The sequence below is a fragment of the Macaca thibetana genome, chromosome 15 (assembly GCF_024542745.1).
Source record: "Macaca thibetana thibetana isolate TM-01 chromosome 15, ASM2454274v1, whole genome shotgun sequence".
Taxonomy (NCBI): domain Eukaryota; kingdom Metazoa; phylum Chordata; class Mammalia; order Primates; family Cercopithecidae; genus Macaca; species Macaca thibetana.
Window position 1 is genome coordinate 39,597,736 of NC_065592.1, and position 23,139 is coordinate 39,620,874.

The 23,139-nt window shown below is 37.2% G+C and overlaps 2 protein-coding genes across 3 annotated transcripts in view; one reads left to right on the forward strand and one right to left on the reverse strand.

Annotated features, from left to right (window-relative positions):
- The window catches only part of TEX10 (testis expressed 10), a 51,349-nt gene that overhangs the window by 20,979 nt on the left and 7,231 nt on the right, over positions 1 to 23,139 (forward strand). Inside the window, exons 6-12 of the mRNA XM_050761495.1 lie at positions 2,146 to 2,384; positions 3,034 to 3,169; positions 4,334 to 4,509; positions 5,795 to 5,972; positions 10,475 to 10,563; positions 11,841 to 11,974; positions 21,780 to 21,860. Coding sequence (XP_050617452.1) covers positions 2,146 to 2,384; positions 3,034 to 3,169; positions 4,334 to 4,509; positions 5,795 to 5,972; positions 10,475 to 10,563; positions 11,841 to 11,974; positions 21,780 to 21,860 — 1,033 coding nt within the window. The remainder of the gene's footprint in view (positions 1 to 2,145; positions 2,385 to 3,033; positions 3,170 to 4,333; positions 4,510 to 5,794; positions 5,973 to 10,474; positions 10,564 to 11,840; positions 11,975 to 21,779; positions 21,861 to 23,139) is intronic.
- The window catches only part of INVS (inversin), a 321,952-nt gene that overhangs the window by 5,870 nt on the left and 292,943 nt on the right, over positions 1 to 23,139 (reverse strand). The window contains exon 18 of one of the 2 annotated variants that reach the window (XM_050761485.1): positions 13,601 to 19,491. The exons of the other annotated variant lie outside the window; for it this stretch is intronic. The gene's annotated coding sequence lies outside the window, so the exon portion shown is untranslated. Of the gene's footprint in view, positions 1 to 13,600; positions 19,492 to 23,139 lie in introns of those variants that run through there. 2 annotated transcript variants of the gene reach the window in all.

The following is a 23,139-nucleotide window of genomic DNA, read 5'->3' on the forward strand; positions in this document are numbered from 1 at the left end:
TGTGGGGAAGAAATGTTTCAAGTCTATCCCAGTGTTTACTGTCTCTTTTCTTAATGATAGGATTCCTAATTTTCATCTGAACGTGTCACTACACAAAATAAAAAACAGATTTCCCAGCTTTCTTTGAAGCTAGGAGCAGTCACGTGGGTAATTTCTATTAAATAGCTCAGACTTCTTCCAGTGTCAGACTTGTACACTGAGTTGTCTGTTGGCCATCTCCATCTGGATTTGATTATGATCCTTTAGGCTCAACATATCCAACGGAGAATTAATTTCTAGATCTCTCTGCTCCTTTTTCTTCATCATCTCTATCAATTTAGTCACTACTGTTAGAACCCTTGATGACTACTCCTCCTGTCTCCACCATCTTCAGACTCATATATTTGTATATATTTAAGCATATTTCAAATCTGGCTAATTTTTGTTCTTTCTAAATGCCCTCCTCCCAGTTCATATCAGCATTGACCCTGGTTCTTGGACTTGCCATCTCTTGCTTGGAGTGCTGTAGTAGCCCCACAACTGCTTCTTTGTTTGTAGTTTGTAACTCTGATTTTCCCTTTTGTAGCCACACAATCATGTCTCTGAAAGAAGCTTGCAACCATGTTATTCCTTTGCTTACAGAATTAGTTTTGATGTCTTTAGCCTCTGGCTCTTTGTAACCTGGTTCCATTTAACCTTTCCAGGCTCATTTGTCATTCCTGGTCTTACATTTGATGCTTGATAATGCCAGATTTCTTTTATTTCCCTTCTCATGTATTTGTGGTTCCTCACTACTGTGCCCTTGCTCAAGACTAACTAGGATTAATCTTTTCCTTTAAAATTGATTGACTTGAGATATTTATGGCTTCAGTCAAATTTATATTTTTCTTTTCTGTTTTTTAATGATAGGGTCTCTCTTTGTTGCCCAGGTTGGAGTGCAGTTGTGTGATCATAGCTCACTGTAACGTCAAACTCCTGGGCTTAAATGATGCTCCTGCCTCGGCCTTCTGAGTAGCTAGGACTACAGGCACTTGCCAGCATGCCTGGCTTATTTTATTTTTATTTATTTATTTTTTGAGATGGAGTTTTCGCTCTTGTTGCCCAGGCTGGAGCGCAACGGCGCAATCTCGGCTCACTGCAACCTCCGCCTCCTGGGTTCAAGTGATTCTTCTGCCTCAGCCTCCCAAGTAGCTGGGATTACAGGCATGTGCCACCACACCCGGCTAATTTTTTGTGTGTTTAGTGGAGACAAGGGTTTCACCATGTTGGTCAGGGTGGTCTTGAACTCCTCACCTCAGGTGATCCACCCGCTTCGGCTTCCCAAAGTGCTGGGATTACAGGCATGAGCTCTCGTGCCCAGCCTTAATTTTACTTTTATTTTGTGTAGAGATGGGATCTTGCTGTGTTTTCCAGGCTAGTCTCCAACTCCTGGCCTCAAGCAGTCTTCCCAGTTCATCCTCCCAAAACACTGGGATTACAGGCATGGGCCACCACGTCCAGCCAGCTTTGTGTTTTTCTAAACATGAAAGAAGTAAGCTCTGCTGTTGAATATACCACAGTCTGAAATGAGTATGTTCCAAGTTGCAAATTTTGTTTTTATTAAAATATTTTATTTGAGGTTTTTTGAAATTGTGTTTTGTTTGGCTAGAGTGAATAAACCGATATTAATATGTGAATTATAGAATTGTTTCAAATCAGTGCTTACCTGGATATGTCTCCTTATTTCACGTATGAGAAAGTTATGGCCAGGAAAGACTAGTGATTCTTTTAAGTCAGATGATTAGTTAAAAGCAGAGCCAAGATCTGCTGTGATTTACATCCAAATGTAATTATCTGCCTTAAATCAGGTGTGTCAGGGTTTTTAAGTTTTATCTTTCAAGTTCCCAGGCAATATTAAAAGGACATTTACATTTTGTATGAATAGCACCTTGAGTAATGAATTGAGCTGTATACACTCTGTACCTTCTTAACAACTCTGATTCCATAATGAAATGGTTTATTTGTAGAACTGTGGCCTAAGTCTTGCCTATGCACCTATCTTCTTGGCCGTCTATTAATCCTAGAACGGAATTTTTTAAAACTCCACCGATAGATTATTTTAAGTATTCTAATGAAGCAGTCATGGTAGACGTAACGCTTTATAGATGTGTGTGTCTTTGTTTCTAGCATCAAGCATTGCACAGTTCTCTCCAATAACATAGATCATCTCTTACTGAATTTAACACTGTCTGATATCATGGTCTCCCTGGCAAATGCGTCAACTTTGCAGAAGGATTGCAGTTGGATAGAAATGATAAGGAAATTTGTAACAGAGACCCTTGAAGATGGCTCTAGGCTAAATAGTAAGCAACTGAACAGATTGCTGGGAGTATCCTGGAGGTTAATGCAAATACAACCAAACAGAGGTAGGTGATGCTACTTTGCCCTTATTTAAGAGTGGAGCTCTTACATGTGCTATCTTAAGGTCTAGCTTTGAAATGATGGCTTGTAAACATTCCATGTAGTCAGGCTAATTATATTCAAGCCCTAAAAGGTAGCTACTGTCTACTTGAACACTGAAATTGTTTATGGCTCAGAGTATCTGTAAGTGGGTAGGTCCACTCTGAAGCAAATTGACAAAGACTCTACCCTCTTCTTATCTAGTTTGACTAGAATTTGAGAACTTTTTCCCTTGACTCATATGGCATGAATCTTCCCTGTCTCTTTACCTTTCTTCTAGCTTGATGTTAAGTTATATTAAGTCAGTTTTAGAGTGGCTTACTTATTCTTTGATTTAAAAACAAAGTTTTCCTATGTAGTTCCCATCTAAATCGCCTTTCTGATATTCCGGTTTTTGTCATTCCTAGGTTTGTTGTTAAGAAAATTTATACTGTAACTACTGATTGGTTTGACTTTTTTATTAGGCCATTGCTATAGGACTTCAATGGTAGTTGTCAGTTTGTGGCTAAAATTGGCTTTGCCATAGGAACAAAGTATTTCGGTGCATTCAGAGGAATTTGGGGGCTGTTAAACATTTTTTGATTCATATGCAAGTTGTTTTCTTTCTGTTTGTAGAGGACACAGAGACTCTTATTAAGGCAGTTTATACATTATATCAGCAGAGGGGCCTTATCCTTCCAGTTCGGACTTTGTTATTGAAGTTTTTCAGTAAAATCTATCAGACAGAAGAACTGAGATCTTGTAGATTCAGGTAAAATCTTGTTATTTTTCCTTTTTCTCTTGCTGAGTTTTTCTGTAGTCTGTTTAAATATTTAAATAATTTTAGAGAGATTAAATCTTTGGAGAAGTTCATTCTTTTTAATCCTACTTGTTTGCATTTAGGAAATGATATAAAATTTTAAAAGAAGCATACATAAAGTGCCAGTAAACTTTATACCCATATCTGAACAGATAAAAGACTGCTTAGGCATGCATTTCCACCTGTCCACTTATAGCTAAGGGACAGTTGGAACCATCTTAGCCCTTTCTCTTCCCTTCCCGTAAAAATTATGGAGGTTGAATCTCTAGCCATTAGTGACATATTGAGGCATATGGGATAAGAGTGAGGGCAATAGAAGATGAGAAAGTTTCTGGCTTAGTTTGGTGCTATCAGAGAGAGACAACAAAAGAGTGGACTAAGGAATTTTTCAGTAAGGTGAGTTTGAGGTTTATTTGGCATAGTCAGAAATGTTTGAGAGGAAGATACAGATTTGGGAGACCTCAACATATGTAGGTAGTTGTAACGTATTTGGGTATTTACTTTAAGCCAAGTACTTTACATAATCTCAGTAATCTTCATACTGCTACTGTGAGGTGAATACTGTTAGCTTCCATTTTACAGAAGGAAGCAGAAAATAAATAAATTGGTGAGTATTATGAAGCTAATGTGTAGCAGAGCTGAGACTTAAGTTCAGGTCTGTCTTGACAGCAAAGTCCATGATAGAATCACCAACCTTTCAGGGGACCTAGTAAAAATGTTCACTGTTATTCAAGACATTTGCACTCCAGCAAGTATTCTAAAGAAATAAAAATAGCACAAGTTTGAAGCCATTTTGTATGGGAGCAACTTACGGTGAATGTGTACATTTGTTAATAAAGTATAACACCACCAATTAGGATAAATAGTTAAGTGTCTTTATCCTTGAAAATAAGAATACAATTTAGATACTGCCCCAGTTAACGTTAATTTAGTGCGTAAAGCCTTGGAAAATGATGCTGGCATCTTGTGGGTTCTCAAATGTTTAAATGAATAAATTTGGTATTATTGGTACATAATTAGTCACTTTGTGATATATTTAAAATTTTTTTTGTTTGTTTGTTTAAATTTATTTCCCTTGTCTTTGAGAATTACAAAGATGTCTTTGGTCTTTCTAAGATATCGTAGTAAAGTGCTGTCCCGTTGGCTGGCTGGTTTACCATTGCAACTTGCTCATCTTGGCTCCCGAAATCCTGAGCTTTCTACACAGCTTATTGATATCATTCATACCGCTGCAGCACGAGCAAATAAAGAATTACTAAAAAGTTTACAAGCTACTGCCCTCCGAATTTATGGTAAGAGTTCATTTGTTAAATGGCGTAGGTAGTCATTGGTCCACCCTGATACACAAAAGAAGTTTTTAAGGGGTGCTCTGTAGTTTTGCCTTTCCCTTAGTTTAAATTAGTAATACCATGGTTAAATTGCCAAAACAAAATATCAGACAGCAAATTCATTTTCAGTATTAGGATATAGAAGATTAATGATTGTTGATGCTTATTGCATTCTTAAATTGTCTTTCAAACCACTTGCTATTCATAAATTCAAAACTAATCTGATACTTAAAAATTCTTTTGCTCTGATGGCAAGACGTATCTTTATTATTTAATTATAATGAATATCTTATATGACTTTCATATATTCTTTATTCATCTGGAACTGACTTAACTAATATTTTAAGCAGAATTATTAAAACATAACTGAGATGTATGTATACATATCATTATCGAAATATTCACATACTGTGAAATTCACCATTTTACAGTATACAGTTCAATGAATTTTAAAAACTATATTCCTAAGGTTGTGCAACTAACTATCACCACTGTCTAATTCTAAAACATTTTTATCACCCCAGAAAGAAACTTGTACTGATTGAAGGTTCATCCTTACTCATTCCTTCCCCCAGCCCCTCGAAATCACTCATCTACTTTCTGTCTATATGGATTTGCCTATCATGGATATTTCTTATAAATGGAATTACATAACATGGGGCCTTTTGTGTCTGGCTTGTTTCACTTAGCATAGTATTTTCAATACTTTATTCCTTTTTATTGTTAAGTAGTATTTTGTTGTATGGATATGTCACTGGTATTTATCCATTTGTCTAGTGATGAACATTTGAGTGTTTTCCACCTTTTGTGGGTTATAGTTTTAAATATGTATTTTTCAATATTGGTCATATATATGTAGGTGTATATATACACACAGCAAACCAAGTCTTTTGCTTTAAGTCAGGTTGATGTTGTAATTGTCACTGTTTAGCAAAATTGCTTGTTTACTTTGTGCCCAATCTCTTTTCCTCTTTACCCCCATGAAAGTTTTTATTTCTAACAAGACACTTGGATATTAAATCTTTAAATAAATTATGTTTGGTATTTTATTTTATGCAGTAGCTTAACAAGCCGTACATAAGTGTTTGATGATATTAATATAATTATGCTTTTATGTAATTGATATTCAGCATAAAATTCAGCATAAAATGTTAGCCTATAATTCACTGGAAGTAATTGATCTGCTTTATTAATCTCTGGTTTGCTTGTCTTTCATAGTTGATGTTAATATGTCTATCCACCTCACTAGATCCACAAGAAGGTGCTGTGGTGGTTCTCCCTGCAGACTCTCAGCAGCGTTTGGTTCAGCTTGTGTATTTCCTACCCAGTCTGCCTGCTGATCTGCTTTCTCGGTTAAGTCGTTGCTGTATTATGGGAAGACTCAGTTCAAGTTTGGCTGCCATGCTTATCGGGATACTGCACATGAGGTAGCATGCTGAAGTGAGCTGTATTTTAAGTGTATAATCTTTTCCCCCTTTTACTGGTAATTTGTGAATTATGGAAGGCTTTTGAAGTCGCATATACTACCTTCATTTACTCTTAATGCAATAGTTAAAACTGTTGATATCACTAGGTAGAGTAAGTTTACAAGAGTAAGACTGTTTCAAATTACTTGGTTAATAATTTTTATAGATAGGTTGGAATAAGAGTTGAAATAGAATTAACAAAAGTGTGTAGTAAGGGATTTATTGGTAGGTGAGGGTGTCATACTTCAAACCTTTGTTGTTACGGAATTGCAATATAGACCTTTTCTTCAGAGAGCTCAGAATTTAATGTAGCTGGTGAATTAAATAAGCTTGTGGACTGAGACCAGGAATTACTTGTAATCTCTCTCTTTTGTTTTCCTGGTGGTATAATAAACATAACATAAAATTTACCATTTTAACCTTTCTTAAAAAGTTTTGCCAGGCGCGGTGGCTCACGCCTATAATCCCAGCACTTTGGGAGGCCAAGGTGGGCAGATCACGAGGTCAGGAGTTTGAGACCAGCCTGGCCAGCATGGTGAAATGCCATCTCTACCAAAAATACAAAACTTAGCTAGGCATGGTGATACATGCCTGTAGTCTCAGCTACTCAGGAGGCTGAGGCAGAAGAATTGCTTGAACCCAGGAGGCGGAGGTTGCAGTGAGCCGAGATGGTGCCACTGCACTCCAGCCTGGGTGACAGAGCGAGACTCCGTCTCAAAAAAAAAAAAGTTTTAATATTTCAAGAGACAAGTTCTCACTCTTACCCAGATTGGAGTGCAAATGGCATGATCATAGCTCACTGCGGCTTTGAACTCTTGGGCTCAAGAGATCCTCCCGCCTTGGCCTCCAAAGTAGCTAACACCACATGCCATTTTCCATAGCCATTTTACTCTGAAACTCTGAAAGGTTTGATACTGCTTGTGTTGGAAGTATCCTCATGTGTATATCTTCAGTCATAGTATTTTAGTATTCAGCAGTATTACTGGTTGTGGGAAGGGTCTGATGGGAAGGGTCTGATGTGGTTTTAGGCAGAAATAGAAATCTAGGCTGTAGTTGAAAAGTTTTCTTGTATAGATCCCCTATCTCAGGTAGATAAGAGTAGCTTACTCTTAATAGACTTTCTTCATACCAGTGTAGGACAGATATTTAACTCTGGTCACCGGAAGTGTGCTTCAAAACTGACAGTAAATTTGCCTTTTACCAAAACAGAGAACAAAACATAAATAAAATATTGTTTGTATTTAAAAATTCTAGGTTTATTTCTTCCTTGTATATGCCCATTAAAGGGGCCTGGACATATTTTTTAAGAATTTTAAATGTTGATTAGTTTTCCATGTTTTTTTTTTTTAGATATTAAAAAAACTGCACTTTGTTTTGTGTAAGCAAAGTGCTAGGCCTTTTAAAAGTTAAATTTTTAAAATTTTTTGTAACTTAAGTGCTTGCTTTTTATTTGACTTCCAGTAGAGGGCACTCTGTTCCTTAGCTATAACTTAGATTCAGTTCAGTTAAATCACCCCTTGAATGTTTCTTGAAATTGATTCTCCTTGGAAGATGCATTTAATGTCTTCCTCAACATCTGTTCACTTATGTTTAGTAACTTTTGTCAAGGATGTTTTTTAAAATCTTGGGTTTTTTTTTTTTTTTTTGCTTTTATCTTTTTGTGGCGATGAGTGGCGAGAATTGGGAAAATACATTAATTTTACAAATACTGATAATACGGACTCATATTTAAACGATTGTCATTGTAGTTAAAGTCTGCCAAATTAAATTTTGCTTTTTAGTATTTGTACAGAGTCCATTAGTAGACTTCTCTCTATATAGGTGTACTATTCCCATCTAAAGTAGTCCCTTTTTAAAAAGAATACAAAATTAGGACTTTTTAGTCTTGTTGAGCCCATGGCACTATCATTTTATCACTTTTCATAGGGTCATAATAAGACTAGCTGGGCGCAGTGGCTCATGCCTGTAAATCCCAGCACTTTGGGAGGCTGAGGCAGGCGATCACTTGAGGTCAGGAGTTTGAGACCAGCCTGGCCAACGTGGTGAAACCCCATCTCTATTAAAAATACAAAAATTAGCTGGGCATGGCAGCTCGTGCATGTAACCCCAGCTACTAAGGAGGCTGAGGCAGGAGAATTGCTTGAATCCAGGAGGCAGAGGTTGTAGTGAGCTGAGATAGTGCCACTGCACTTCACCCTGGGTGACAGAGGGAGACTCCATCTTAAAAAAAGGACTGAAGGTTAGTTCATTCAGACATATATATGTTGGGTTACTTCATATCTTTAGTTTTTTATTCAAAATAACTCCTCTTCTTGACCATGACTATAAAAGTGAACTTTTAAATTATTTGCCACTTACACTCTTAAAATACTGCTTCTCAGTCCCATGCATCCTGTGCACTGTTGCCAGATTGATTTTTCTGCAATACTCCTTTACTCAATTCTGATTTTTATCTTGTCACATTAATTGGTCTGTGAGATTAAGTTTAGCTCAATTTTTGTAGTTCTGATACCTTGCCATCTGTATTAAAGCATTTGTCTAATGGCAGGACATGTACCACCTAAGCAGGGATTCCACGTGTTAAAAACCCATCAGCTAGAAATCATTCATGTTTCTCTCAGCTTTTAAAAAATGTGTTTGGAATTGCTGTCTCTACCTTTTTACCAGCAAGTTATAGTTTTTTTATAATCTGATGTTTTCCTCATACCATTCTACTTGTGGTGTTTCATCGTAATATCCAGTGGCCTTTTCTCAGTTCTTACCCCACTACCCCAATTTATTTATAGCCAGATTGGGGGAACAGAAAGCATAAATATGGAAAGATGCTCCATGGTGTTAGATAAAATCTCTGAGGAAGGAGAAATTAGCTTGTACCAGGAAGTTTGGCTCGGGTTTCAAATAGGGTGAACATATGACCTGGTCTGCCAGGAACAGTTCCATTTTACTCCTTTTGGCCCAGCATAATCAGCACCAGCACCCTCTTTTGCTCACAGAAGTGTTCAGGCTTGGAAAGTATATATGGTTTTCATAGTTTAGTTTTAAAGACAGTGTGCTATATTGCTTGTCATTTATCACTTTTCACAGGGTCAGAATTTTAAATAGGCTGTTAAATAAATTTGCTGCCCCTTTTGGCCACTGGATGGCACAGTGGCTTCCTGTTTTCATTGAGTTCAAGAAGATAATAGTTTGTTTTCTTTCTGTTGAGCATCTGTACTTTTTATAACCCCCTTAGCTTGTGCTCTTGCCCCATAGACCTTTGCTTATCACCTGGGAATGACACCCAAGAAGAGTGTGTTCATTATTTTATGCCCGTCCCCTCGTAAGAATATTAATAAGGCAGGGTGCAGTGGCTCACGCCTGTAATCCCAGAACTTTGGGAGACCAAGGCAGGCGGATCACCTGAAGTCAAGAGTTTGAGACCAGGCTGGTCAACATGGCGAAACCCCATCTCTACTAAAAATACAAAAATTAAGGACGCCTATAATCCCAGCTACTCAGGAGGCTGAGGCAGGAGAATCGTTTGAACCCAGGAGGTGGAGGTTGCAGTGAGCTGAGATCATGCCATTCATTGCACTCCAGCCTGGGCAACAAGAGTGAAACTCCATCTCAAAAAATATATATATTAATAAATATAAGTCCAATTATTATAACAATAAAAAAATTACTAAGTGCTTATAGGTGAATTAGAAGTTCCTAATTTTGTTTGATATTTATTCAGATGTCTGTGATAAAAAATTTTTAGTATCAGCTTGTCTGATTATTCTGAGCCTTTCTGCAACACCCATGGTTGACATTTGTTTTCTTCCTAGCTTTACCTTGAAGGGAATTTTTAAAGGAGACACTAGAAACTGATCTCATAGGAGGAACCAAATAATTCTCATTTAATGAGAAGCTGCTTTACATTTAGCTGTTCCTTTTGAGTCCTCTGCCAATACCTTAGCTGCACTATTGTGAAATAGACCTAGTTACAACTTTACTAAGAATAAGAACACAGAGTTGCCTTACAGTGGCTTTAAAGATAAGTTTTCTTTACCTAATTAAGATACTTTTGCTTAGTTATGTAGGAAGCTGAAGCTTGTTTAAACATAACTCATTTGCTGAGGGTAAGACTATAAAAATCAAATAGTAAATACATAGCAGCTGAACCTACCACTGAAAAGCAAAACTTCATCTTGGCTCCTTAGAGGCTGATTTTCAAGTGGGATGGAAATCTTCTGTTATACTATATATGTTGATCAAGTATGCTTTTTAATGAAAGTTTGTATTAATATGTTTGAATTTCAAACTCTTCTACTATGGTACCTGAGCCCTTGGATATGAAATTAATACAAGGCATATATGGGTTTTAAGCTATGAAATCAAACTTGTTTTCAGCAAAGAAAAATGGTTATATACTGTGCTACCTTTGAAAAGTCTGTCAAGTTGGTCACTTCTGGTAATAATTCTCCCTTTGTTTTTTATAGATCATCATTTTCTGGGTGGAAGTATTCAGCTAAAGACTGGTTGATGAGTGATGTGGACTATTTCAGCTTCTTATTTTCCACACTTACAGGTAACCACATTCACTTGCCAGATTAAAAAAGAAAAAACCTAATGTGAATCACAATTATCCTTCTAAGATTTGCCATTTTATCAGTTTGGTTCAGTTTTGAAGATGATAAATATTCTGTCTTGGAGTGATTTTTGTGATTAGTAAGTGGAAATCGAAAGAATATTTCTAACCTACATTGTTAGGCTCCTGAGGCAGGAGTATGGATGATTTATCTTTAAATCTCTTATAGTATGAGTATCAAAACCCTGAGCATTATTTGAATGTCATGTTATTGTATTTTTAAGTTTGATGTACTGTTACTATTATTTTAAATGCAGTATTTAAATATTTTCATTTTATACTTGGATAATGATGGGATTCTTTGAAATTTTCTGAAGACTTGAAATTAGGAGAGTTAATATAGTGTCAGAGTCCAAAAAGAACTTGACAGTTCCAATACTATGCTGAATCTAGCAAGATAAATATTTCAGAAGATAAACTTAAGCTCCTATATGTTTATTGTATACTTTTGAATGTGTACATTTGAGGTGGCGGAGGCTTTGTGTTTTAATAATAGTAGTTGTCAAAAAGATTTTAGTGGTTTTAGAAAGCTCATTGGGAGTCAGTACATGGCTATCAAACTAGATGCTGCCTCTTTAGGTTGTGCTTACAGAAGTATAGTGATTTGAACATCAAGGTAGATAGGGTTGGGCCACATCAGTGGTATTCTGATCGTTCTGAGAACTACCTTTCAGGAGTGACTTTGGCAGGTTGTTTGTGTAGGTTAGGCCAAGTGTAATAGAGGTGGTAAGGGGAACTAGAAATTGTTGAATGAACTATACACGTATTGTCAAAGTAAAAACACTTAGGGCGATGGAGTAGTTTTAAAACATTTGAAGGGCTATTATCTAAGAAACTAAAGCATTTGATATATATGTAGGAGTATATTATTGCTTTTACTTGCTCATTTGCTTTTTTAAACCTACCATTAATTGGAAAGATTATGCTTTTCACTCTAAGTAAAAGTGTCAAAACCCTAGTAGAAGTGGTAAAACCGGTTTCTTGCTATATTATAAATTGGGTCTGATCACATCTTTTATGTAATTATATGAATTTAACTGTCTTCATTGCTAGCATTTTATTTTTTAAAATATTGCATGAAATGCAGAAGCTCAGAAAACAAGGTAGCTTAAAGAATGTTCACTTGAAGACATATGTCATCTCTGTTTTTTAAAAAAATTATGAAAAATGTCACTGCTTTTTTTTTTAAATTGGCTTTCTTTGTTTACCTGTATTAGGGTTTTCGAAAGAGGAGTTGACTTGGCTTCAGAGCCTTCGAGGAGTTCCTCATGTCATCCAGACACAGCTTTCCCCTGTGCTTCTCTACCTTACAGATTTGGATCAATTTTTACACCATTGGGATGTAACAGAGGTAATAGTTCATTTAAAAAGAAACCGATAATTATTAAAATTCAGTTCATCAGCCAGCAATAGTTACTATATGTGAACTGCCTTGTGTGAGAGCTTTTCAAAGATACTTGTTTAAAGTGCTTATAATCTTGGATAGGAGAAGTAAGTTTGAAAAGGGAAACATTCTTTATAAATTATGCCAGTAGAACAGAACAAATCAGCAATTTGAATGATAGATCTGTCTTTTTAAAAGAGGAAAGCATTATGTAAGAGGAAGAATTGAGGTTTTGAAGGATAAGACTTAAGTAAGAGTTGGTATCCTTGAAAGTGACTTTTTAAATGGAAGATTATTCACCAGTTCCTTTGGTTTTAAGAATTACTATGTAGCTTATTAAAATTAAATTTAAAACCCAAATTCTTTAAGTTTTGAAGTTTGGTTTACAAGTCTTAATTTTTATTTGATTTGATTTGATTTGATTTGATTTTTTTGAGACAAGAGTTTTGCTCTTGTCACCCAGGTTGGAGTGCAGTGGTACAATCTCGGCTCACTACAACCTCCGCCTCCCAGGTTTAAGTGATTCTCCTGCCTCAGCCTCCCAAGTAGTTGGGATTATAGGCATGCGCCACCACACCTTGCTAATTTTTTGTATTTTTAGTAGAGGTGGGTTTCACCATCTTGGCCAGGGCTGGTCTTGAACTCCTGACCTCAGGTGATCCACTCACCTCGGCCTCCCAAAATGCTGGGATTACAGGCATGAGCCACCACACCCAGCCTACAAGTCTTACTTTTTAAGTAAATTTAAACATTTAAAGGAGGACTTTGATTTAATTTTATTCCTTTTACAAACCAATTTTTTTTTTACTTTCTTAAATAACTGTAATAGTATTTGTCAAATACTTCAGTTTTCTGACAAACCTTCACAAATAATTGAAGTAAATCTTAGAGATAGCTAATAAATTGAACATATAAATATCGGAAATCTTATGTTTTAGTACTACTTAATGAAACTTCAGATTAAAACCACAAGTCTAAATTAATTAACTACTGACTTTAAAAAGTATTTTTTGTTACTGTTTTGGGGTTTGGTTTGGTGTTTTTTGTTTTTGTTTTTTTGAGACTGAGTCTCGCTCTTGTCACCCAGGCTAGAGTACAGTGGCGCTATCTTGGCTCACTGCACCCTCCGTCTCCCGGGTTCAAGCGCTTCTCTTGCCTTAGCCTACAGAGTAGCTGGGATTACAGGCACCCGCCACTACTCCCGGCTAATTTTTTGTGTTTTTAGTAGAGACAGTTTTGCCATTTTGGGCTGCTGAACTCCTGACCTCAGGAGATCCTCCCACCTTGGCCTCCCAAAGTGCTGAGATTACAGGCGTGAGCCACTGCTCCCGGCCTGGTGTTTTCTTTTTAAGAGATTTCGCTGTTTTGCCCAGGCTGGCCTTGAATTCCTGGGCTCAAGTGATCCTCCTGCCTCAGCCATCTGAGTAGCTGGGGCTGTGGGCATATGGCATCATGCCCAGCGGCTGACATATTTTAAATCGGAAGTACAAGGCTGATCTTTTGCCCTGATAGGCAAAATTGTCTTAAATGTTACAAATACTTACACTAAATACACAAACAATATCACAAACATTAATACTAAGGGTTTATTTAATTTCTAAGTTTTTATTTTTATTCTTTTGTGTGTGCGTGTAGATTTAGGGGTACAAATGCAGTTTTGTTACATGCGTAAGACTGTACAGTGGTGAATCAGGTTTCTGAGAGTATCACCCAACAACGTACACTGTACCCATTAAGTAATCTCCTGTCATTCACCCCACTCCCACCCATTCACCCTTTTGAGTCTCTGTTGTCTGTCATTTCACACTCTATGTCCATGAGGAGACATTATTTTTAGCTCCCACTTACAAGGAAGAATATGCGCTATTTGTCTGTGTCTGACTTGTTTCACTTAAGATAATGGCCTTCAGTTACATCCATGTTGCTGCAGAAGGCATGATTTTATTCTTTTCTATGGCTAAATAGTATTTCATTGTGTGTAAATATCACATTTTCTTTATCCACGCATATGTTGGAACATTTAGGTCAATTCCATATGTTTGCTATTGTGAATTGTGAATAGTCCTGCAATAACCATAGGTATCTTTTTGATGTAATTATTTCTTTTCCTTTGGGTACATACACGGTAATAGGCGTGCTGGATCGAGTGGTAGTTCTATTTTCAGTTATTCGAGAAATCTTTCTACTGATTTCCACAGAGGTTGTACTAATTGACATTCTCAACCAACAGTGTATAAGTGTTCCCTTTGTCTTCTTAATATCCATTCTGACTAGTGTAAGATGATATCTCTTTGTGATTTTAATTTGTATTTCTCTGATGATTAATGATGTTGAGCATTTTTTCATGTGTGCCTTTTTGGCCAATTTGTCATCTTGAAAAATACCCATTCATATCCTGTCTACTTTTTAATGTGGTTGATTTTTTGCTGTTGCTTAAGTTCCTTGCATTGTAAATTTTTGTATTAGTCTCCTGTTGGATGCATGGTTTGCCTATATTTTCTCCCATTCTGCAGGTTTTCTGTTTGCTTAGGTAATTATTTTTCTGTGTAGAAATTTTTTAGTGTAATGAAGTCCTATTTGTCTATTTTTGTTTTTGTTGCTTGTGCTTTTGGGCTGTTAGTCATGAATTATTTGTCTAGATCAATGTCCAGAAGAGTTTTCTCTAGGTTCTTAGTATTTCTGTAGTTTCATATCTTACATTTAAGTGTTTAATCCATCTCGAGTTGATTTTTGTATATTGTAAGAGAGATCCAGTTTCATTTTTCTGCATGACATTCCAGTTTTCCCAGCACCTATGGTAAAAGTTGTCCTGTCTCCACAGTAGTTCCTGTTGACTTTGTCAAAGCTGAGTTGGTTATAAATATGTGCCATTATTTTTGGGTTCTCTATTCTGTTCCCTTGATCTATGCATCTGTTTTTATACCAGTACCATGTTGTTGTGTTTACTACAGCCTTGTAGGTAATGTAAAGTATCACAGGGAATGTGATACTTCCAGCTTTGCTCTTTTTGCTTAGTATTGCTTTGGCTATTCAGGCTCTTGTTTTGGTTCCATATTAATTTTAGGATTTTTTTTCTAATTTTGTGAAAAATGACATTGGTATTTTGATAGCAGTTTCATTTACTCTAAAGATTAATTTGGATAGTGTTGTCATTTTAATAATGTCAGTTTTCCTATCTGAACATTGAATGTTTTTTCATTTGTTTGTGTCATCTACATTTTCTTTCATCAGTGTTTTCTAGTTCTCTTTGTAGAGCTCTTTTATCTCCTTGGTTAAATATATTCCTAGATTTGTTTGTTTTTATAGCTATTATAAGTGGGATTGCCTTCTTGATTTTGTTCTGAACTAGTTATTGGTATATAGAAATTACTAATTTTTGTATGTTGATCTTATATCTTGAATTCATTTCTAGATATAAGATCATACCATCTAGTTGGATATGGTGGCATGCACCTGTAATACCTCTACTTGGAAGGCTGGGGCAGTAGGATAGCTGGAGCCCAAGAGTTTGAGGATGCAGTGAACTATGACTGTGCCACTGCACTCCAGTTGGGGCAACAGAGCGAGACCCCATGTCTTAAAAAATAATCGTATCAGCAAACAGGGATAATTCAACTTCCTCTTTTCCAATTTGGATGTCTTTTTTTTCTCTTGCCTGATTGCTCTGGCTAGGATGTCATGTACTGTGTTGAATAGGATGATGAAAGTGGGCATCCTTGTCTTGTTCCATTTCTTACAAGAAATCTTTCCAACTTTTCCTCATTCGGTGTGATGTTGGCTGTGGGTTTGTCATATATGGATGGCCTTTATTACTTTTGAGGTATGTTTCTTCTGTGCTGAGTTTGTTGAGAGTTTTTTTCATGAAGGGATGCTGAATTTTATCAAATGCATTTTTTGTGTATTTTGAAATGATCATATGGTTTTTGTCCTTAATTTGGTTCATGTGAAGTATCACATTTATTGGTTTGTGTATATTGAACCATTCTTGCACCCCTGAGATAGAAACCCTGCATCATGGTATATTATCTTTGATGTACTTTTAGATTTGATTTGCAAGTATCTTGTGGAGGAATTTTGTGTCTGTGTTCATAAGGGAGTAAAAGAATGAATAATGCCTCCAGGACATTTGGGACTTATGTAAAGTGACTAAGCTTATGAATTATTGGTATTCCGAAGGGGAAGAAAGATTTAAAGTTTAGAAAACCTAGCCAACCAAGTAATTGGTGAAAACTTTCCAAGCCTAGCAGGAGATTTAGACATCCAGGTTCAGAAGGCCCAGCAGTCCTCAGGAGAATACATTGCAGAAAGGACTTCATCATGACATATTATAATCAGATTGTCTGAAGTCAAAATGAAAGAGAGAATTCTAAAATCAGCAAGAGAATCGTGTCTAGTCATTTATAAAGAAAATCCCATCAGACTAACAGCAGACTTTTTAGTAGAAACCTTACAGGCCAAAAGAGAATGGGATGGCATAATCAAAGTGCTGAAAGGAAAAAGCAAAAAAACTCTGAAAGCCAAATAGTAATTTATTGGCTGAAAGTTGGGATTAGAGAGGTGGTAAAAGATACTCATACAAACAGAAACCAAGAGTGAGCAGGAGTAGCTATACTTTTACAGGTAAAACAGACTTCAAATCAGAAACAGGTTTAACAAATACAAAGAAAATCATTATGTAATGATGAAGGGATCAATTCAGCAAGAGGATACAACAATTCTAAATATATATGCACCCAACACCAGAGCATCCAGATTCCATGAGTATTACTAGACCTAACGGAAGAAATACATGGCAATACAATAATAGTGGGGTGCTGTAACACCCCACTCTCAGCATTAGATCATTGAGAAAGAAAATACAAAGAAACATTGGATTTAAGTTGAACTTTAGACCAAGTGGACCTTACAGACATTTATAGAACATTCTACTCAACAAACTGCAGAATATGCATTCTTCTCATCATCACATAGAACTATCGATCTCCCAAATAGACCATATGGTAGGTCACAACAAGTCCCAACAAATTTTAAAAAATCAAAATTATACCAAGTATCTTCTCAGACCACAGTGGAATAAAATAAGAAATCAGTACCAAGAGGAACTTTACAAATGATGCAAATACATCACTTTGCATTGAAATATTGCAAAATTAAAAAACATACACCTGAACGATGACATGCTCCTGAGCAATTATTGAGTCACTGAAGAAATTAAAATAGAAATACAGAACATTTTAGAAACAATTGAAAATGGAAACAAATCATACTAAAACCCATGAGATACAGGAAAAGCAGTGCTGAGAGGGAAATTTGTAGCATTAAATGTCTACATGAAAAAAAGTAGAAAGATTACTAATCAACAACCTAACATTGTACCTTAAGGAACGAAAAGTAAGAACAAACCAAGCCCAAAATTAGCAGAAGACTTGAAATAACAAAGATTAGAGCAGAACTAAATGAAATAGAGATCAAAAAACAATACAAAGGGTCAACAAAATGCAAAGTTGGTTCTTCAGAAAGATAAGATTGATAGCCAGTAGCTAGACTAAGCAAGAATAGTGAAGATCCAAATAGACAAAAACAGAAATGAAAAGGAGACATAACAACTGATACCACAGGGACTATTACAAACAACTATACACCTACAAACTGAAAAATCTAGAGGAAATGGATAAATTCCTGAAAACATACAACTCCCCAAGGTTGAACCAGGATGAAACAGAAAATCTGAACAGACCAATAATGAGTAGTATGGTTAAATTGGTAATAAAAAAATCTCCAGGCCGGGTGCAGTGGCTCATGCCTGTAATCCCAGCACTTTAGGAGGCTGAGGCGGGAGGATCACGAGGTCAGGAGTTCAAGACCAGCCTCACCTATGGTGAAACCCTGTCTCTACTAAACATACAAAAGTTAGGTGTGGTGGCATGAGTCTGTAGTCCCCGCTACCTGGGAGGCTGAGGCAGGAGAATCGCTTGAACCCAGGAGGTAGAGGTTGCAGTGAGCCGAGATCGTGCCACTGCACTCCAGCCTGGGTGACAGAGCGAGACTCCATCTCAAAAAAAAGATCTCCAAAGAATGAAAAGCCCAGGACCAGATGGATTCACAGCTGAATTCTGCCAAATGTACAAAGAAGAACTAATACCCATTCTCGTGAAATTGTTTCCAAAAATCAAGGAGGGAAGAGAGAATTCTCCTTAATTCATTCTGTGATACCAGTATCACATGATACCAAAACTATACAGGGACACAGCAGAGAAAAGAAGACTACATTACATACCTATTTGTCTCTCCTTTTTTTCTTTTTTTTTTTCGGAAACATCGTTTCACTCTGTCGCCCAAGCCGGAGTGCAGTGGTGCAGTCTCAGCTCACTGCCAGTCTCCGCCTCCTGGGTTCAAGCGATTCTCTTGCCTCAGCCTCTTGAGTAGCTGGGATTACAGGTATGAGCCCCCACACCTGGCTAATTTTTGTATTTTTAGTAGAGACGGGGTTTCACCGTGTTGGCCAGGCTGGTCTTGAACTCCTGACTTCAAGTGATCTGCCTGCCTTGGCCTCCCAAAGTGCTGGGATTACAAGCGTGACCCACCGTGCTTAAGCCTATTCTTTATTTCTTAAATTTCTTTCCTTTTCTTTTGAGACCAAGTTTCACTCTTGTTGCCCAGGCTGATGTGCAATGGCACAATCTCGGCTCACTGCAACTTCTGCCTCCCGGGTTCAAGCGATTCTCCTGCCTTAGCCTCCCAACTAGCTGGGATTATGGGCGCCTGCCACCATGCCCGGCTAATTTTTTATATTTAGTAGAGACGGGGTTTCACCATGTTGGCCAGGCTGGTCTTGAACTTCTGACCTCAGGTGATCCACCTGCTTTGGCCTCCCAAAGTGCTGGGATTACAGGCATGAGCCACTGTGCCTGGCTGCTATTTCTTAACATTCAAAGGTGCTTGTCCAGTGAGAATGCAAAATTATACCATCCTAAGTAATATTGGTTTCATTTTTTTCATGCAAAATCTGAAGTAATATTCTCTCCTGGCTGATTTTATTTTTTGTTAGCCAGTTTTGACAGTGTTCTCAACAGGGTAGTCTCTCAGTTCAAGTTACAACCTAATTCTTTTTTTGTTGTTGGTGGTGTGTCAATTTATTAACTTGATATTTTCATTTTATTTTGAATTCTCTTCATGTTCTTCCTATCTCTAGGGACTATATCTTTTATAGTTATTTAACTTATTTCTCTCATGGCTTTGTTTGACTCTGGTCACAATGCTAGGGTCATGCCAATGACATCCTCATTTTATTACCCATAGTGCCTGGTACTGTGTTTACTTACAGGTCTTGAAATCTTACATTTATTTTAGGTTTTCAGCTTGCTTTTATCTCTCAGGGTCTGTATGGTGACTTGTAAGTTCTCAGGGAAAGCTCAGCTTCTTATGGGTATGGTAGCACATGTAAATTTCTTGGTATGATACTTGGGGAGAGTTCAGGTGGTCTCCTATTTGTGAAAGAGAAGATTATATTAGAGTAGTTATGGCAGACCAGTTTTCTGCAAAGAACAGTGGAGAATGGAATTTAGAAACCAACATGTGGAATTTAGGTGTGCTTATTGCTGTTGGGTGTTGCTTCTCCCGTATCCTCTTACTGGACATAAAGTCATCATTCAACACCACAGAGTTTATTCTAGTTATATCCTGTTTCTTTTTTGTACCTGCTTTCTCTGATAGAAACCTGGCTCCAGTTATACTTAATATATTTACTTGATCAGCTTCTCTGTAATTAGTCTTTCTTTGCTCCCACCCCTCTCATCTCACTCCATTTGGACTCTGGTTCTTGCAGGCTGTCTACTCTGGGCCATCTCAGCACTCCCGCCAAATCCAGTGCCAAAGTTTACCTAGTTTGGCCCCACCCGTTGGCTTTAGAACTGAATCGTTTAGGGCAGCAAGGGGAGGCAGAAGGGAAGTGATGAAGTGGTTATTATTGAAGGTGCACTTTTCAAATGTGGTTTACCTTTGATTAATAAAAATATTCACCATGTTTGTTTTGAAGTAGGAAGATGGCCTTGGAAATGATTTTTTTCTGATTGTTACTTATAGGTATAAAAGAAAAAGTTACCAAATAAATTATCTGGGTAGTATCTATAAGAAACTTTACAGAGAAATAATGTATAGATCTGTTGATCCCTGCCCCCACTCTCAAATCTGTAAATAACAAAGTACAAAAAGTCTTGATTTTTCAGGGCTAGATGACAGCTCTCTTGAACTTAATTGACTGATCTCTTCCTAGAGTGATATTCTTCCTTTCCCCATTCTTGTTTTTTTCATGTGATGTTTTTACATATTTCATTTTTGATAGTATACTGTATCAGATTCTGGGAGTTTGTGCTGTGACTGGTATCTGTGAAGGACAGTACTGTTCTTGACTCCTCTTGTTTATCTGAGAACTTAGGAAATTAAAAATACTAGGGGTTTTACTTCTAACTCTCTTTTTGTGCAGATTTCTTTTTTACCTTTAGAGAATAGGAGGCAGTGTCATGAATAAATTGAACAGGATATTTGTATTTTCTGGGTCATAAATATTTTTCTGTGATACATTTCTCTATCAGGTGGGCAAAAAAAGCTTTTGTTAGCCCTTTGTTCATATCACTCAGATCTTTCTGTTGTAGCACTCAATAGAAATACAGTATGCCCTTACTTAATATCCTCAGTAGGTTCTTTAGGAAACGGAAATGACATATACACTAGGTCCTTGAATAACATATTTTTTGGAGACAGTGTCTCACTCTGTCATCCAGGCTACAGTGCAGTGGCACCATCATGGCTTACTGCAGCCTCAACCACTTGGGCTCAGGCGATCCTCCTGTCTCAACCTTCGAGTAACTGGTACCACAAGCACGTGCTACCACATCTGGCCCAACTTTTTTTTTTTTTCTTCTAGATGAGGTACCACTATGTTGACCAGGCTGGTTTCAAACTCCTGGGCTCAAGCAGTCCTCCTACCTTGGCCTCCCAAAGTGCTAGAATTACAGTCATGAGCCACCAGGCTGGCTGAAAAACTTTTTTTAATAATGTTGATTGGGGGGAAAAATGATTGCATTATACATTGTTTTGCTTAAAGTCATAGCTTACAAGAACCTGCTAAAGTTGTTAAGTGAGGACTTACTGTACAGTCTCCATGTTGGTAGATTGTAAGCCACTTGAGGGGTATGAGAAAGAAGAGAAGGTTTCTTTCTTTTATTCCTGTGCATGGCACCTAATAGGGGCTAGCTCAGTAGTCAATAAATGATTAGTAGATGAATTATTTGGAAAATTAGGCCAAATATTAAGGTCTATTTGTTTGATCTTTGACATTTACATCTTCAGAGTAATTTGTTACATGTTTCCTATAAATATGTAGAGCAAGTAAGTATTAAAAGAATCTGTTGCTGGGCACAGTGGCTCACACCTGTAATCCTAGCACTTTGGGAGTCTTGAGGTAGGTGGGTTGCTTGAATCCAGGAGTTTAAGGTGAGCCTGGGCAAAATGGTGAAACCCCATCTCTGCTAAGAATACAAAAATTAGCTGGGCGTGGTGGTGTGCACCTGTAGTCCCAGCTACTTGGGAGGCTGAGGCCAGAGGATTGCTTGAGCCAGGTCATGGGGGTTGCAGTGAGCTGAGATTGCATCACTACACTCCAGCCTGGGTGACAGAGTGAAACTTTGTCTCAGAGAAAAAAAAAAAATCTGTTGAACTTGTTTCTGACCTAAAATGTTCTGATTTGGTTACTGGTTTTCTCCTTTTCTGACAGGCAGTTTTTCACAGTTTATTGGTTATTCCTGCCCGAAGTCAGAACTTTGACATCCTGCAAAGTGCCATCAGTAAGCATTTGGTAAGTATCCTTCAACTTTTTCTCTTAAGAATGAACACAAGATGCATTGGTTACAATAGAGTTTACCATAGCCCCAGAAATAGTGTGTCTGGAATTCTAAGCTTAATGATACCATAGCCTCTTGCAGCATGATGCATTGGCAAGAACTGAGGAATCTTGGTATTTTTCCTGGCTGTTATTAATTTAATTCTGAGTGACCTTGGGAACAGTCTCTTCTTAGGACCTCACTTTTCTAAATCAGTGAAATAAGGGACCTGAAAATTAAACTTCAAATCCTTTCCAACTTCTGTAATTCGCATGTACTTTGCCTCAGTGTATTGAGAATTCAACATCTAGACTGGAGTCTGGGTTCCACCTAGAAGGTTTGGGGTCCAAAGTAGGCACATTATCTAACCTGGCACAAGGTGTGGTCCCTGGAAGCTGTAGACTCAACCCTGAGACTGGCCTGTTACTTGATACTGGATGTCTCATTTCCATTGGTATTAAATCCACATTAGATATACCTCTGTAGTTGCTTTTAACTTCCTCCAGTGTTTACACTCTTTATCTTTGGCTTTTTATTGTAATGTATAATAGTACAAAGCAGGGCTCCCAAATTATATCTTTGAGAAACATACTTGTTTGGATAAAATACAGGCATATCCAGACTCCTTTTTCTCTTTTAAAATGTTATTTCCCTTGAGTTGGAAGAGAGTGCTGCTTTGAATTCCTGGTACCTTCTCCCTGCTGTCAAACTTGCAATCCTTATCCCTGTGTCATCAACAATGCCCACTTTTTTTTTCTCTACCTCCACTCCGGAGAATTAGACTCTCCTTTGACTACATTCATTATTCTAGTAAAAGATCGATATGCCAGACAGTCTTGGCCACTATTTTCACACAGCCTGTGGAGGAGGTTAAGACATCAGAGTTTGCAGACTTTCTAAAATCATTACCCAACAGTAGTCTCCAGGAGATTGAAACCATGTATATATACAGTAACAAGTTAGATTGTACCTTAATGACAATGCATACAGTACATTCTAGATGAATTAACAAACCCTAATGACCTTTACTGGGTTTCTTGGCAGTGAAGCAGTCAAATGTTAACTATAGTAATATCTTTTACTGACTCCAGTAGAGGTATGTTTATTCATGTCTGAATGACTAAATCAAAGTGCAGAGGAAGGCTAATTTTAAAATGAGCTATTTATACATTTAATTACCTGGCATAGGAGTGGTGCCACATGCAAGTTTTCCAGCCTGAATAATTAAAAAATTTTTAAGTGTGATGGTTGGTA